Source organism: Stegodyphus dumicola, chromosome 11 (assembly GCF_044657685.1).
Source record: "Stegodyphus dumicola isolate Sdum_Otavi_A_Nest chromosome 11, ASM4465768v1".
NCBI classification, from domain to species: domain Eukaryota; kingdom Metazoa; phylum Arthropoda; class Arachnida; order Araneae; family Eresidae; genus Stegodyphus; species Stegodyphus dumicola.
In genome coordinates, this window is record NC_140778.1 from 135,581,976 (window position 1) to 135,595,611 (window position 13,636).

Genomic DNA, 13,636 nt, shown 5'->3' on the forward strand with positions numbered 1-13,636 from the left:
GCTAACTGCCGGGCCGGAAGGCCCGGGTTCGAATCCCAAAGGGGGGCAGGAAGGAAGGAAGGTAGGGGGTGGGGTGGGGATATCATCTGGATGAAATTTCTTCTCCGCAAATAAATCATATTTTTTTAATTAAAAAAAATTTAATTAAATATTTAAAAAATTCAGCTTTTGCCGGTTTATAATTAATAAACTCTGATGCATCACAAAATGCTATCTTTCTGTCACTGCTTTGCTTTCATAAATCCTCGCATGTTTCGCAAACGGTTTGACCACAGCCTTTCTCCGAGCCTATCGAAAGAATACATTCAACAAAGGTAAGATATAAGGAACATTTCATTCTCTTCGTGGCCACATTTATAATTTATAGACTTATTTTTCACATTTGCCGCATTAGAAAATACAGTCGTTTCCTCAGTTTCAGAACATATCATTTCCTTCGTTGCCACATTTATAATTTGTGGACTTACTTGTCGCATTAGAAAATACATTCGTCTCCTCATCGACTTCAAAAACTTTTCATTCACTTCGCTATCGCATTAGAAAATACAGTCGTTTCCTCAGTTTTTCATTGATTCTACAACTTAATACAAATGTGACATTTCTGAAACCATTTTTCATTAAAAAAACCATATTTAAACATTTTTATTCATTAAAAGTACATATTTTGACAACATTTCATACAACAAACATTGACATTTCATGCCACAAATCCGATATTTCATACCACAAACAATAAAAAAAGAAACCGCTACCTATACTAAAAATACATATTTTAACAACATACAAATAGGTCACATTTCATTTCTTCTCTCTCTCTAAAGTGGAAATTGGGTTATTACTCAAATGCGAACCGATAATGATCACATCAATGAATCATCCTGCTGAATCCGCTCAGAACATGTATGTAATATGATTAATAAGACTACTCAGTTTTTCATGTGTTCAATATTTTCAGTGTAATGCAGTTTCAGTCCATAACATTTATCTTTCATGATCCAAAATTACAGTTGTATCTTTCAACATGCATACCTTCAAGGCACTGATGCACTATGAAATAAATACACATTTTTTCATATACACAGCAAAGTATTCACATGTACATACATAGTAAAGTATTCAGGGTTTTCATATACATTGCAAATACGAAGTATACAAATAAAGATGACATCAAATAAATATTTTTAACATAAAAAAATATTTGATCAAATGAAATACAAATACATAGCATGAAGATGCACTATATTAAGTGGAAGACTTCACCAAGCATTTAGAATTATGGGATATTATTTTTTTCCAAAACAATTCTTATTATAAACAATAAACATTTACACAACAGGAAAAAAAAATTACAAGACATTTCATACGAAAAACCTGGTTAGGCAAAACATAAACAATGAACACTAAGAAGGAAAAAAATTGTTTTGCAAATTTCTTTCATCATACAAATATTCATATTACTTATAGACAGCTATTAATATTAATATTACTTATTACAAATCGAAAATATAATCTTAAATGAACTTACCTTCCAATAAAAACTATATTCTTTAGTTCAATATCCTACATTTGGTGGAATTAAAACATCAAACATCACGTGCACCATCTTGCTACACTTGTCTGACTTGATCTGACCACTTTATCAGCTGAGGGGTCACTTCAGGACAATAGCATTGTTTTGAGGAATGAATTCTATTGGATGTTTCCCACCCACAAACAGATATTGAGGGATATTGTATTTCAATAGCTATTTATAGACAGTGTAAGTGGCAACAGTTTTATTTCCTCACTAAATGCCAACAGAGAGTGATGATTAAAGTGCATTCCTGCAATATGTTTTGATTCTGTGTTATATTATGTGTGACTTGATTTAGTGTAGAAATAAAATGTATAAAACCTTTTGTTTGTCTTTTTTTCCCAACATTTATGTAACTAAGTATTTTCAATGAAAGACAGCCATACCTATAGCAACTTACTTGGATAGTTATTTATGTTTACAGAATTTAAATATATATATGCAGATCTGCTGCAGCACAGCATTTCTTCTAATCAGTAGGGGTATAGCTTCTCTGAAAAGTTATTGTTTTAACATTTCGTAAATTGGCTAATGCATTGACAGGATTACTTAAAATTTATGAATTATTAATTTCAGTATCTGATCTTTGTGAACATTTAGTTCTAAATTACTTACTTTGCATCTTTACTGATAATTTTTCAGCAGCTAAATGCACGAAAATACTAGGCGTGTGTGATATGAATTGAAGAACTACCAAGTTCAGTCAATTAATCAGTGTACACACACATCAGAAACTTAACAATATTTATTCAATGAATACTACTTCACTGTTCCGAAAAATAGAGTTCAATAAATTAACTGAGAAATAAATTTAAGAGATTTCATATAAACAAATTCTGCCAAACTACCTCAGTGCAAGGCAAAAAATATAGGCAATTGAAGAAGATGGAAAACAAAAAAAAAAAAAGAAGATTGCATTATATTTTCTTTTCTACAGCTCAATAACTGTTAAAAATGTCAAGAAATCAACTACGTTTTCGGTATGTACAGCACTTACAGCTTCTTTAGGGATTTGGTTGTGACCGAGAAGGGTTTGAAGTGGATAAGATGTCCCCTGACTGGCTAATAGGTAGATTTCGCTTCGGGTATCTTGGATGCAACCTGGATAGAACACTAAATTGGAATGAAGGAGTTCTTAAATTCTCTTTTGGTTCACAATATATTCATTCTTGTGCAGATTTTTCTACAGCACTTGTGCTTACCTATTCTGGCGAAGAAATGTTGACCGTGTACTGTGTACCTTTTATAGATTCATATTATTTAATTTTTTTTTAAAGTAAGTATATATACATTTTTAATTTTTTTTTCGTATACACAACTAGTTACTCACTCTACTTGTAGTAGAGTGCATATATAGGTAGTAGTGCATATATACAGTGAAACTATATGTACAGTAGTAGTAGTAGTACAGTAGTAGTAGGAGTAGTATATACAGTGAAGTAGTAGGAGTGCATATATACAGTAGGAGTGCATATATACAGTGAAACTATATGCCAGAAGTTTGTATAATGAAGCATTTCGCTAGTTGAAAGAGAAGGAATAACCAGTAAAATTAAATGTATATAATATACATTAGTTTTAATAAGAATAATATTCTGTAATTATGAATACTTGGTCATGAAATGCTTTTACTCAGTACAGTAAAATTTGATATAACAGGTTTAAATAATTTAGAGAAGAATCAAGAGGAATGACAATTCATGTTTCAACGATGAGTACGTAACAAATATTGCGAGGCTACGATTCTATTCGGATTCAAAACTCGGAATCTGATTGGCCAGACATAATAAGTACAGAGTTGATAAAAATGTCTGTCCAGGACCGTCGCCAGTCATTATTTCGTATACCCCACAAATAATATCGTCATGTCTGGTCGTGGAAAAGGTGGCAAAGTAAAGGGGAAGAGCAAGACTCGGTCCAGCCGTGCTGGTCTTCAGTTTCCTGTAGGTCGTATCCATCGTCTTCTGCGAAAGGGAAATTATGCAGAAAGAGTTGGTGCTGGAGCTCCAGTGTATCTTGCTGCAGTTTTAGAATATTTGGCAGCTGAGGTTCTTGAGTTGGCCGGTAATGCTGCTAGAGATAACAAGAAGACCAGAATAATTCCAAGACATCTGCAGCTGGCCATCAGAAACGACGAGGAGTTGAATAAATTACTCTCTGGCGTCACAATTGCACAAGGTGGAGTTCTACCCAATATCCAGGCTGTTCTACTTCCCAAAAAAACCGAAAAGAAAGCATAATTCCTACTTCCCCTAACGCTACAAAAAAAAAAAGGCCCTTTTAAGGGCCAGAAAATGTACGAAGAAGAGAATGCTTAATTGCTTATACTGAAAATTGCAGCATACGTTGCTAAATCTTTTCCATATATATATATTTCATTCAAAATTCGCACAAAGATGTGCTCCCAGGACACATTCGTATATATTTTCATGTAGATTATAAAACATTAACTCATGGGACTCGGAAAGAAAGGCTAATGCTAAGCTATAGGTGAAGGGAGTTTAAGGCGCATCTGAGAAGTGGCGCCATCTTGCTGTATACATTTGTACTGAAAAGTCGTTCTATTCTTAACTTTCGTAAGTTATTACAACGCACAGTTCGGTGTTTTAAGCCCCTTTTCAGAAATTACAAATAATTTAATTAGATGGAATAATTGCTATCACAATAGATCTTTATTTAAAAGAATGATCTAATGTAAAGTAAAAAAATTAATGTACAAAAAAAAGACGGAATACATGATAGCAATTATATTGAATCTTATTAAATTATTTGTATGGCCCTGAAAAGGGCCTTTTTTTTTTTTTACTTTTAACAAATTGTGATTTTAAGCTCTCTCTCCTCGAATACGACGGGCCAGCTGAATGTCTTTAGGCATGATGGTGACTCTCTTGGCGTGAATGGCGCACAAGTTGGTATCTTCGAACAATCCTACGAGGTAAGCTTCGCTGGCTTCCTGAAGAGCCATAACTGCCGAGCTCTGAAATCGGAGATCGGTCTTAAAATCTTGAGCAATTTCTCTAACTAAGCGCTGGAAAGGCAATTTGCGGATAAGCAATTCCGTTGATTTCTGATAACGACGAATTTCTCTCAGAGCAACAGTACCTGGTCTGTAACGATGAGGTTTTTTAACACCTCCGGTTGCTGGTGCGCTTTTACGTGCAGCTTTGGTGGCCAGCTGCTTCCTAGGAGCTTTACCTCCGGTACTTTTCCTTGCAGTCTGCTTTGTACGAGCCATATCGAGAGGTCGCGATTTCGTTAAAACGAGAAAATGTGCCCGCGAAATTTAGACCTGGCCTATTTATCAATTTTGTTTCCAATCACGTGACTAAGGAGACCTATTGCAGACGAAAGATTTCTAAGCGCCACCTAGCATTATTGTATAACATTAAAGTAACTCAGAAATTTGATTCATTTCTCTGCAAAACTGTGAGCGAGATGGCTGAAGAAACTGCTACTGTTTCCGCTACCCCTGTGGCTGCTACGCCAAAAAAGGCGAAGAAAAGTCCGAGTAAGAAACCGAAAGCGTTGCCGTCGCATCCTAAGGTTTCAGCAATGGTCGTGGAGGCTATTTCTAGTTTGAAGGAACGCGGTGGCTCATCTCTGCAAGCTATTAAGAAGCATATTGCATCACATCACAAGGTAGATATTGACCGTTTGACACCTTTCATCAAGAAATACTTAAAGAGTGCTGTAGCGGGTGGAAGCCTGGTTCAGACAAAAGGAAAAGGAGCTACCGGTTCATTTAAAGTAAGCGCATCCGGTCAGAAAGGTAAAGAGTCAGGAAAGCAAGAAAAGAAGCCTAAAAAAGCAGCTGCATCATCAGCCAAGAAGGCTAAACCAGCTGCTAAGAAACCAGCTAAGGCTAAAGAAGAGAAAAAGAAACCTGCCGCTAAGAAAGTGAGTGTTAAAAAGGCGAGTAAAGCAAAAAGCCCGAAGAAAGCGGTAAAGGCAGCGAAACCTAAGCCTCCTAAAGCGAAAAAACTTAAAGCTGCTAAAAAGGCGACACCAAAGAAAAGCAAGAAGTAAGGGATTGTGTATTGAAATGTACAAATGAAAAAAAAAAAAAAAAAGGCTCTTTTCAGAGCCATACAAATTTTAAAAAAGAAATGCCTTTATTGCTCCTGAAGAAGAGAGTCCTATGTGTGACTACTCTAGATATTGATACTTAAGACTTAAAGTGGGATTTTTTTTTAAGTTTAAAATGTTGTATTTAATTTGTAATCTTGTTGTGAAATTTTAAATTACAGCTCTTTTTTTTTTAATTTAGAGACATAGAAGCAATTAACTTTAGAATTCAAATACATATATAGAACATTAAATGCTAATTTTAATTGGACTGAAATGTGACTCAAGAGAAAAGCATGAGGTGAAATTATATGACAGCAATAAAGGCATTTCTAAATTTTAAGATTTGTATGGCCCTGAAAAGGGCCTTTTTTTTTTTTTTAAAAGAGCAGGGTGTGGGGAAAGTAGAGGTCTCTAACCACCAAATCCGTAAAGTGTACGTCCCTGTCTCTTTAACGCATAAACGACATCCATGGCAGTGACAGTTTTCCTTTTTGCATGCTCAGTATAGGTAACTGCATCTCGAATAACATTTTCCAAGAAAACTTTAAGTACTCCTCTTGTCTCCTCATAGATGAGGCCCGAGATACGCTTTACACCGCCACGTCTTGCCAAACGCCTAATTGCAGGTTTGGTGATTCCTTGGATGTTATCTCTTAACACTTTGCGATGCCTTTTTGCACCCCCTTTGCCAAGACCTTTACCACCTTTCCCACGGCCAGACATTTTCTGCTAGGTCAAATTCTACGAACGTAACTTTCAAGAGTAAATTCAGATATACTGCGGGAACCACAGACGCGCGCATTTTTATGCTTTTTGTCACGTGACGAAATTAGTGTCTGTCCGACCAATAAGGAGAAATTATTAGGAGAGTGATAGAATTACAAACAATTAATGTCATTTCCATCCCTGTCTATGCTCCCTAGAATATTTCCCTAGTTCTTTTAACAGTTTTCTATAATACTTACGGTATTATAATCCAAAAGAGTTCTGAAGTACATGAAATTTTATTCCTGCAAGATGAACTAACTCCGCCCACAGAACAGGGAAAAAAATACTGTAATAATCGTAGAATATATTAAAATTTCGGTCGTTGTCGAAGCCCTAGAGAAAGCTACTCAAACACTGTGTTGATTCATAATTAAGGAATTTGAGTTCACTATACATATATTAAAATATTGTATATTTAAGTAGAGACAAAATATGAAATACCGCTGTCATCGTAAATGTAGCATGTGTAAACTACGTGGTATTGAATATAAAGGCAATGCCAATGTTATTTACATCTACGTTATTATATACTTATATTAGGGAAAGAGGTATGATAAAGTAAGGTTCTTCCCTTTTTTATTTTAAGAATTTTTAATATACAGTGAAGAACTTTTAAGTTTTATTTATATTTACCTTATTTTCTGCACAATATACAAGCTTGCATTTCTTCAATTCTAATAAAGTACAGGTTTCCTATAATATAAAGACAAAAAAAAAAAGGTATTTTAAATAATTATTATTACTATGGAAGCATAAAAATTTGCAAGGGGACAAAAATATGTCAACAGCACGCGGTGTTCCCAGGTGGTCACCCTCCCAAGTACTGACCGCGCCCGATGCTGCTTGACTTCGGTGATCGGACGAGAACCGGTACTTTCAGCATGGTATGGCCGTTGACGCTTACAAATAGCGAAATAAACAATAAGTAACCCAAAATTCGAAGTTTTAGAGTATTACTTGATTTTGTGCACATCTGTCATATACTTTTATTAATAAGAGGGGTTTTATTTGTCATAAGTACTTCCTATTGGAAAAGAGATTCCCACCCCCCAAGGGAAGAACAAGAAAAAAAAAAAAAAAAATCAATAAATTAGAAATTTAAAAAAATGTGGCTCGTAACTATAATCCACAATATCAGTAATATGAAATTGTAATAACAATAATTTGTATATATATGTATTATAATGAACCTTTTCTGTCCAAGATAGGCTGTATTAGAACGTTTCTCATTGGATGGAAATGAAAAGAATGAAATTCAATAAATATGCTGCATCCAATGTGCCTTTTTTTGGATTTTCGTTCATTCGCAGACTCTTAAAAAATGCCTCCTCAAGCATCTGGGAAAGCTGTAAAGAAGGCCGGAAAGGCACAGAAAGCTGTCCGAGCTGGTGACAAGAAAAAGAGGAAGAAGCGCAGGAAGGAATCTTTCGCTATTTACATCTACAAAGTTTTGAAACAAGTTCACCCCGACACTGGCATCTCGAGTAAGGCTATGTCTATCATGAATTCATTCGTTAATGACATCTTCGAAAGAATTGCAGCTGAATCTTCTCGCTTAGCTCATTACAATAAGAGGAGTACTATCACTAGCCGAGAAATACAAACTGCAGTACGTCTATTGTTGCCTGGTGAACTGGCAAAACATGCTGTTTCGGAAGGAACCAAAGCTGTCACCAAGTACACCAGCTCTAAGTAAATTTTCAAAGCTTTACCCATCAAAAAAGGCCCTTTTCAGGGCCAGAATATGATAAAGGTTAGCTGTTACCTGCTTATCCTTAAATCACTCATTGTTCAATTTATAATTTCATATTGGCATTTTTAAAATTAATTCACACTCTTTGCAAAAGAAATCGATCATATATATTTCAGCTCTACAAGTCATCATCTTTATCCTCATTGCTCTGCATCCAATTTCTTATCTTCAAAATGAGGATCTAATACACACACAATAACCGAATAAGGAAAAATTGTACTTTAGCAGTTAGTCCCAGCTCACTTATATACACACTGCTTTCCGGAAATCAGCCTTAATACATTTCAATGCAGGTGGTTTTTCATAAGTTTGCTATTTATCAAAATGTATGCATATCAGTGTCGTAGTTTTCAGGTGTACGTATCACGAATCGTTTCACTAGCTCAGTCACAGCCTTTCTCCGAGTAACTGGAACGAAAACATTCAACGGTATGCAAAGCATAGCAAGTGCTGGCGGGACAGGAAACTGGCTAGCCTGCCCAGACGGGACAGTGGTTAGCGAAGCTAACTGCCGGGCCGGAAGGCCCGGGTTCGAATCCCAAAGGGGGGCAGGAAGGAAGGAAGGTAGGGGGTGGGGTGGGGATATCATCTGGATGAAATTTCTTCTCCGCAAATAAATCATATTTTTTTAATTAAAAAAAATTTAATTAAATATTTAAAAAATTCAGCTTTTGCCGGTTTATAATTAATAAACTCTGATGCATCACAAAATGCTATCTTTCTGTCACTGCTTTGCTTTCATAAATCCTCGCATGTTTCGCAAACGGTTTGACCACAGCCTTTCTCCGAGCCTATCGAAAGAATACATTCAACAAAGGTAAGATATAAGGAACATTTCATTCTCTTCGTGGCCACATTTATAATTTATAGACTTATTTTTCACATTTGCCGCATTAGAAAATACAGTCGTTTCCTCAGTTTCAGAACATATCATTTCCTTCGTTGCCACATTTATAATTTGTGGACTTACTTGTCGCATTAGAAAATACATTCGTCTCCTCATCGACTTCAAAAACTTTTCATTCACTTCGCTATCGCATTAGAAAATACAGTCGTTTCCTCAGTTTTTCATTGATTCTACAACTTAATACAAATGTGACATTTCTGAAACCATTTTTCATTAAAAAAACCATATTTAAACATTTTTATTCATTAAAAGTACATATTTTGACAACATTTCATACAACAAACATTGACATTTCATGCCACAAATCCGATATTTCATACCACAAACAATAAAAAAAGAAACCGCTACCTATACTAAAAATACATATTTTAACAACATACAAATAGGTCACATTTCATTTCTTCTCTCTCTCTAAAGTGGAAATTGGGTTATTACTCAAATGCGAACCGATAATGATCACATCAATGAATCATCCTGCTGAATCCGCTCAGAACATGTATGTAATATGATTAATAAGACTACTCAGTTTTTCATGTGTTCAATATTTTCAGTGTAATGCAGTTTCAGTCCATAACATTTATCTTTCATGATCCAAAATTACAGTTGTATCTTTCAACATGCATACCTTCAAGGCACTGATGCACTATGAAATAAATACACATTTTTTCATATACACAGCAAAGTATTCACATGTACATACATAGTAAAGTATTCAGGGTTTTCATATACATTGCAAATACGAAGTATACAAATAAAGATGACATCAAATAAATATTTTTAACATAAAAAAATATTTGATCAAATGAAATACAAATACATAGCATGAAGATGCACTATATTAAGTGGAAGACTTCACCAAGCATTTAGAATTATGGGATATTATTTTTTTCCAAAACAATTCTTATTATAAACAATAAACATTTACACAACAGGAAAAAAAAATTACAAGACATTTCATACGAAAAACCTGGTTAGGCAAAACATAAACAATGAACACTAAGAAGGAAAAAAATTGTTTTGCAAATTTCTTTCATCATACAAATATTCATATTACTTATAGACAGCTATTAATATTAATATTACTTATTACAAATCGAAAATATAATCTTAAATGAACTTACCTTCCAATAAAAACTATATTCTTTAGTTCAATATCCTACATTTGGTGGAATTAAAACATCAAACATCACGTGCACCATCTTGCTACACTTGTCTGACTTGATCTGACCACTTTATCAGCTGAGGGGTCACTTCAGGACAATAGCATTGTTTTGAGGAATGAATTCTATTGGATGTTTCCCACCCACAAACAGATATTGAGGGATATTGTATTTCAATAGCTATTTATAGACAGTGTAAGTGGCAACAGTTTTATTTCCTCACTAAATGCCAACAGAGAGTGATGATTAAAGTGCATTCCTGCAATATGTTTTGATTCTGTGTTATATTATGTGTGACTTGATTTAGTGTAGAAATAAAATGTATAAAACCTTTTGTTTGTCTTTTTTTCCCAACATTTATGTAACTAAGTATTTTCAATGAAAGACAGCCATACCTATAGCAACTTACTTGGATAGTTATTTATGTTTACAGAATTTAAATATATATATGCAGATCTGCTGCAGCACAGCATTTCTTCTAATCAGTAGGGGTATAGCTTCTCTGAAAAGTTATTGTTTTAACATTTCGTAAATTGGCTAATGCATTGACAGGATTACTTAAAATTTATGAATTATTAATTTCAGTATCTGATCTTTGTGAACATTTAGTTCTAAATTACTTACTTTGCATCTTTACTGATAATTTTTCAGCAGCTAAATGCACGAAAATACTAGGCGTGTGTGATATGAATTGAAGAACTACCAAGTTCAGTCAATTAATCAGTGTACACACACATCAGAAACTTAACAATATTTATTCAATGAATACTACTTCACTGTTCCGAAAAATAGAGTTCAATAAATTAACTGAGAAATAAATTTAAGAGATTTCATATAAACAAATTCTGCCAAACTACCTCAGTGCAAGGCAAAAAATATAGGCAATTGAAGAAGATGGAAAACAAAAAAAAAAAAAGAAGATTGCATTATATTTTCTTTTCTACAGCTCAATAACTGTTAAAAATGTCAAGAAATCAACTACGTTTTCGGTATGTACAGCACTTACAGCTTCTTTAGGGATTTGGTTGTGACCGAGAAGGGTTTGAAGTGGATAAGATGTCCCCTGACTGGCTAATAGGTAGATTTCGCTTCGGGTATCTTGGATGCAACCTGGATAGAACACTAAATTGGAATGAAGGAGTTCTTAAATTCTCTTTTGGTTCACAATATATTCATTCTTGTGCAGATTTTTCTACAGCACTTGTGCTTACCTATTCTGGCGAAGAAATGTTGACCGTGTACTGTGTACCTTTTATAGATTCATATTATTTAATTTTTTTTTAAAGTAAGTATATATACATTTTTAATTTTTTTTTCGTATACACAACTAGTTACTCACTCTACTTGTAGTAGAGTGCATATATAGGTAGTAGTGCATATATACAGTGAAACTATATGTACAGTAGTAGTAGTAGTACAGTAGTAGTAGGAGTAGTATATACAGTGAAGTAGTAGGAGTGCATATATACAGTAGGAGTGCATATATACAGTGAAACTATATGCCAGAAGTTTGTATAATGAAGCATTTCGCTAGTTGAAAGAGAAGGAATAACCAGTAAAATTAAATGTATATAATATACATTAGTTTTAATAAGAATAATATTCTGTAATTATGAATACTTGGTCATGAAATGCTTTTACTCAGTACAGTAAAATTTGATATAACAGGTTTAAATAATTTAGAGAAGAATCAAGAGGAATGACAATTCATGTTTCAACGATGAGTACGTAACAAATATTGCGAGGCTACGATTCTATTCGGATTCAAAACTCGGAATCTGATTGGCCAGACATAATAAGTACAGAGTTGATAAAAATGTCTGTCCAGGACCGTCGCCAGTCATTATTTCGTATACCCCACAAATAATATCGTCATGTCTGGTCGTGGAAAAGGTGGCAAAGTAAAGGGGAAGAGCAAGACTCGGTCCAGCCGTGCTGGTCTTCAGTTTCCTGTAGGTCGTATCCATCGTCTTCTGCGAAAGGGAAATTATGCAGAAAGAGTTGGTGCTGGAGCTCCAGTGTATCTTGCTGCAGTTTTAGAATATTTGGCAGCTGAGGTTCTTGAGTTGGCCGGTAATGCTGCTAGAGATAACAAGAAGACCAGAATAATTCCAAGACATCTGCAGCTGGCCATCAGAAACGACGAGGAGTTGAATAAATTACTCTCTGGCGTCACAATTGCACAAGGTGGAGTTCTACCCAATATCCAGGCTGTTCTACTTCCCAAAAAAACCGAAAAGAAAGCATAATTCCTACTTCCCCTAACGCTACAAAAAAAAAAAGGCCCTTTTAAGGGCCAGAAAATGTACGAAGAAGAGAATGCTTAATTGCTTATACTGAAAATTGCAGCATACGTTGCTAAATCTTTTCCATATATATATATTTCATTCAAAATTCGCACAAAGATGTGCTCCCAGGACACATTCGTATATATTTTCATGTAGATTATAAAACATTAACTCATGGGACTCGGAAAGAAAGGCTAATGCTAAGCTATAGGTGAAGGGAGTTTAAGGCGCATCTGAGAAGTGGCGCCATCTTGCTGTATACATTTGTACTGAAAAGTCGTTCTATTCTTAACTTTCGTAAGTTATTACAACGCACAGTTCGGTGTTTTAAGCCCCTTTTCAGAAATTACAAATAATTTAATTAGATGGAATAATTGCTATCACAATAGATCTTTATTTAAAAGAATGATCTAATGTAAAGTAAAAAAATTAATGTACAAAAAAAAGACGGAATACATGATAGCAATTATATTGAATCTTATTAAATTATTTGTATGGCCCTGAAAAGGGCCTTTTTTTTTTTTTACTTTTAACAAATTGTGATTTTAAGCTCTCTCTCCTCGAATACGACGGGCCAGCTGAATGTCTTTAGGCATGATGGTGACTCTCTTGGCGTGAATGGCGCACAAGTTGGTATCTTCGAACAATCCTACGAGGTAAGCTTCGCTGGCTTCCTGAAGAGCCATAACTGCCGAGCTCTGAAATCGGAGATCGGTCTTAAAATCTTGAGCAATTTCTCTAACTAAGCGCTGGAAAGGCAATTTGCGGATAAGCAATTCCGTTGATTTCTGATAACGACGAATTTCTCTCAGAGCAACAGTACCTGGTCTGTAACGATGAGGTTTTTTAACACCTCCGGTTGCTGGTGCGCTTTTACGTGCAGCTTTGGTGGCCAGCTGCTTCCTAGGAGCTTTACCTCCGGTACTTTTCCTTGCAGTCTGCTTTGTACGAGCCATATCGAGAGGTCGCGATTTCGTTAAAACGAGAAAATGTGCCCGCGAAATTTAGACCTGGCCTATTTATCAATTTTGTTTCCAATCACGTGACTAAGGAGACCTATTGCAGACGAAAGATTTCTAAGCGCCACCTAGCATTATTGTATAACATTAAAGTAACTCA

The 13,636-nt window shown here is 34.8% G+C and overlaps 5 protein-coding genes, 1 non-coding gene and 1 pseudogene across 10 annotated transcripts; 3 read left to right on the top strand and 4 right to left on the bottom strand.

Moving 5' to 3' along the window:
* Positions 1-627: 627 nt before the first annotated feature.
* Positions 628-4,971, bottom strand: LOC118179879 (histone H3). 2 transcript variants are annotated; one of them, XM_085827234.1, is made up of 2 exons: positions 1,526-4,971; positions 628-1,039 (listed from the first exon to the last, which is right to left on the bottom strand). In XM_085827234.1, exon 1 carries the CDS (start codon positions 4,806-4,808, stop codon positions 4,398-4,400), a length of 411 nt encoding a protein of 136 aa, XP_085683360.1. In that variant the 5' UTR covers positions 4,809-4,971; the 3' UTR covers positions 628-1,039; positions 1,526-4,397. The 2 variants fall into 2 exon arrangements, with proteins under 2 accessions (XP_085683360.1, XP_085683359.1); XM_085827233.1 differs by having other exon boundaries at positions 628-1,047.
* On the bottom strand, positions 628-13,636 carry LOC118179579 (histone H3). 4 transcript variants are annotated; one of them, XM_085827231.1, is made up of 3 exons: positions 10,191-13,636; positions 7,043-7,102; positions 628-1,039 (listed from the first exon to the last, which is right to left on the bottom strand). In XM_085827231.1, the coding sequence occupies exon 1, from the start codon at positions 13,471-13,473 to the stop codon at positions 13,063-13,065; it is 411 nt and encodes a 136-aa protein (XP_085683357.1). In that variant the 5' UTR covers positions 13,474-13,636; the 3' UTR covers positions 628-1,039; positions 7,043-7,102; positions 10,191-13,062. The 4 variants fall into 4 exon arrangements, with proteins under 4 accessions (XP_085683357.1, XP_085683355.1, XP_085683358.1 ...); XM_085827229.1 differs by having other exon boundaries at positions 628-1,047; XM_085827232.1 differs by lacking the exons at positions 628-1,039; positions 7,043-7,102 and adding an exon at positions 9,293-9,704.
* On the top strand, positions 3,439-4,307 carry LOC118180461 (histone H2A). Its single transcript, XM_035349552.2, has one exon. The coding sequence runs from the start codon at positions 3,439-3,441 to the stop codon at positions 3,811-3,813; it is 375 nt and encodes a 124-aa protein (XP_035205443.1). The 3' UTR covers positions 3,814-4,307.
* Positions 4,974-5,653, top strand: LOC118180709 (histone H1-III pseudogene; annotated as a pseudogene).
* LOC118205017 (histone H4) lies at positions 5,789-6,572 on the bottom strand. The gene has a single exon (XM_035377305.2). The coding sequence runs from the start codon at positions 6,362-6,364 to the stop codon at positions 6,053-6,055; it is 312 nt and encodes a 103-aa protein (XP_035233196.1). The 5' UTR covers positions 6,365-6,572; the 3' UTR covers positions 5,789-6,052.
* Positions 7,189-7,307, bottom strand: LOC118180465 (5S ribosomal RNA). The gene has a single exon (XR_004756666.2). It is a non-coding gene; the product is annotated as a 5S ribosomal RNA (ribosomal RNA).
* LOC118180460 (histone H2A) lies at positions 12,104-12,972 on the top strand. Its single transcript, XM_035349551.2, has one exon. The coding sequence runs from the start codon at positions 12,104-12,106 to the stop codon at positions 12,476-12,478; it is 375 nt and encodes a 124-aa protein (XP_035205442.1). The 3' UTR covers positions 12,479-12,972.

Coding starts and splice junctions, on each gene's coding strand:
- LOC118180461 (XM_035349552.2), top strand. CDS start 3,439: ATGTCTGGTCGTGGAAAAGGTGGCAAAGTAAAGGGGAAGAGCAAGACT.
- LOC118179879 (XM_085827234.1), bottom strand. CDS start 4,808: ATGGCTCGTACAAAGCAGACTGCAAGGAAAAGTACCGGAGGTAAAGCT.
- LOC118205017 (XM_035377305.2), bottom strand. CDS start 6,364: ATGTCTGGCCGTGGGAAAGGTGGTAAAGGTCTTGGCAAAGGGGGTGCA.
- LOC118180460 (XM_035349551.2), top strand. CDS start 12,104: ATGTCTGGTCGTGGAAAAGGTGGCAAAGTAAAGGGGAAGAGCAAGACT.
- LOC118179579 (XM_085827231.1), bottom strand. CDS start 13,473: ATGGCTCGTACAAAGCAGACTGCAAGGAAAAGTACCGGAGGTAAAGCT.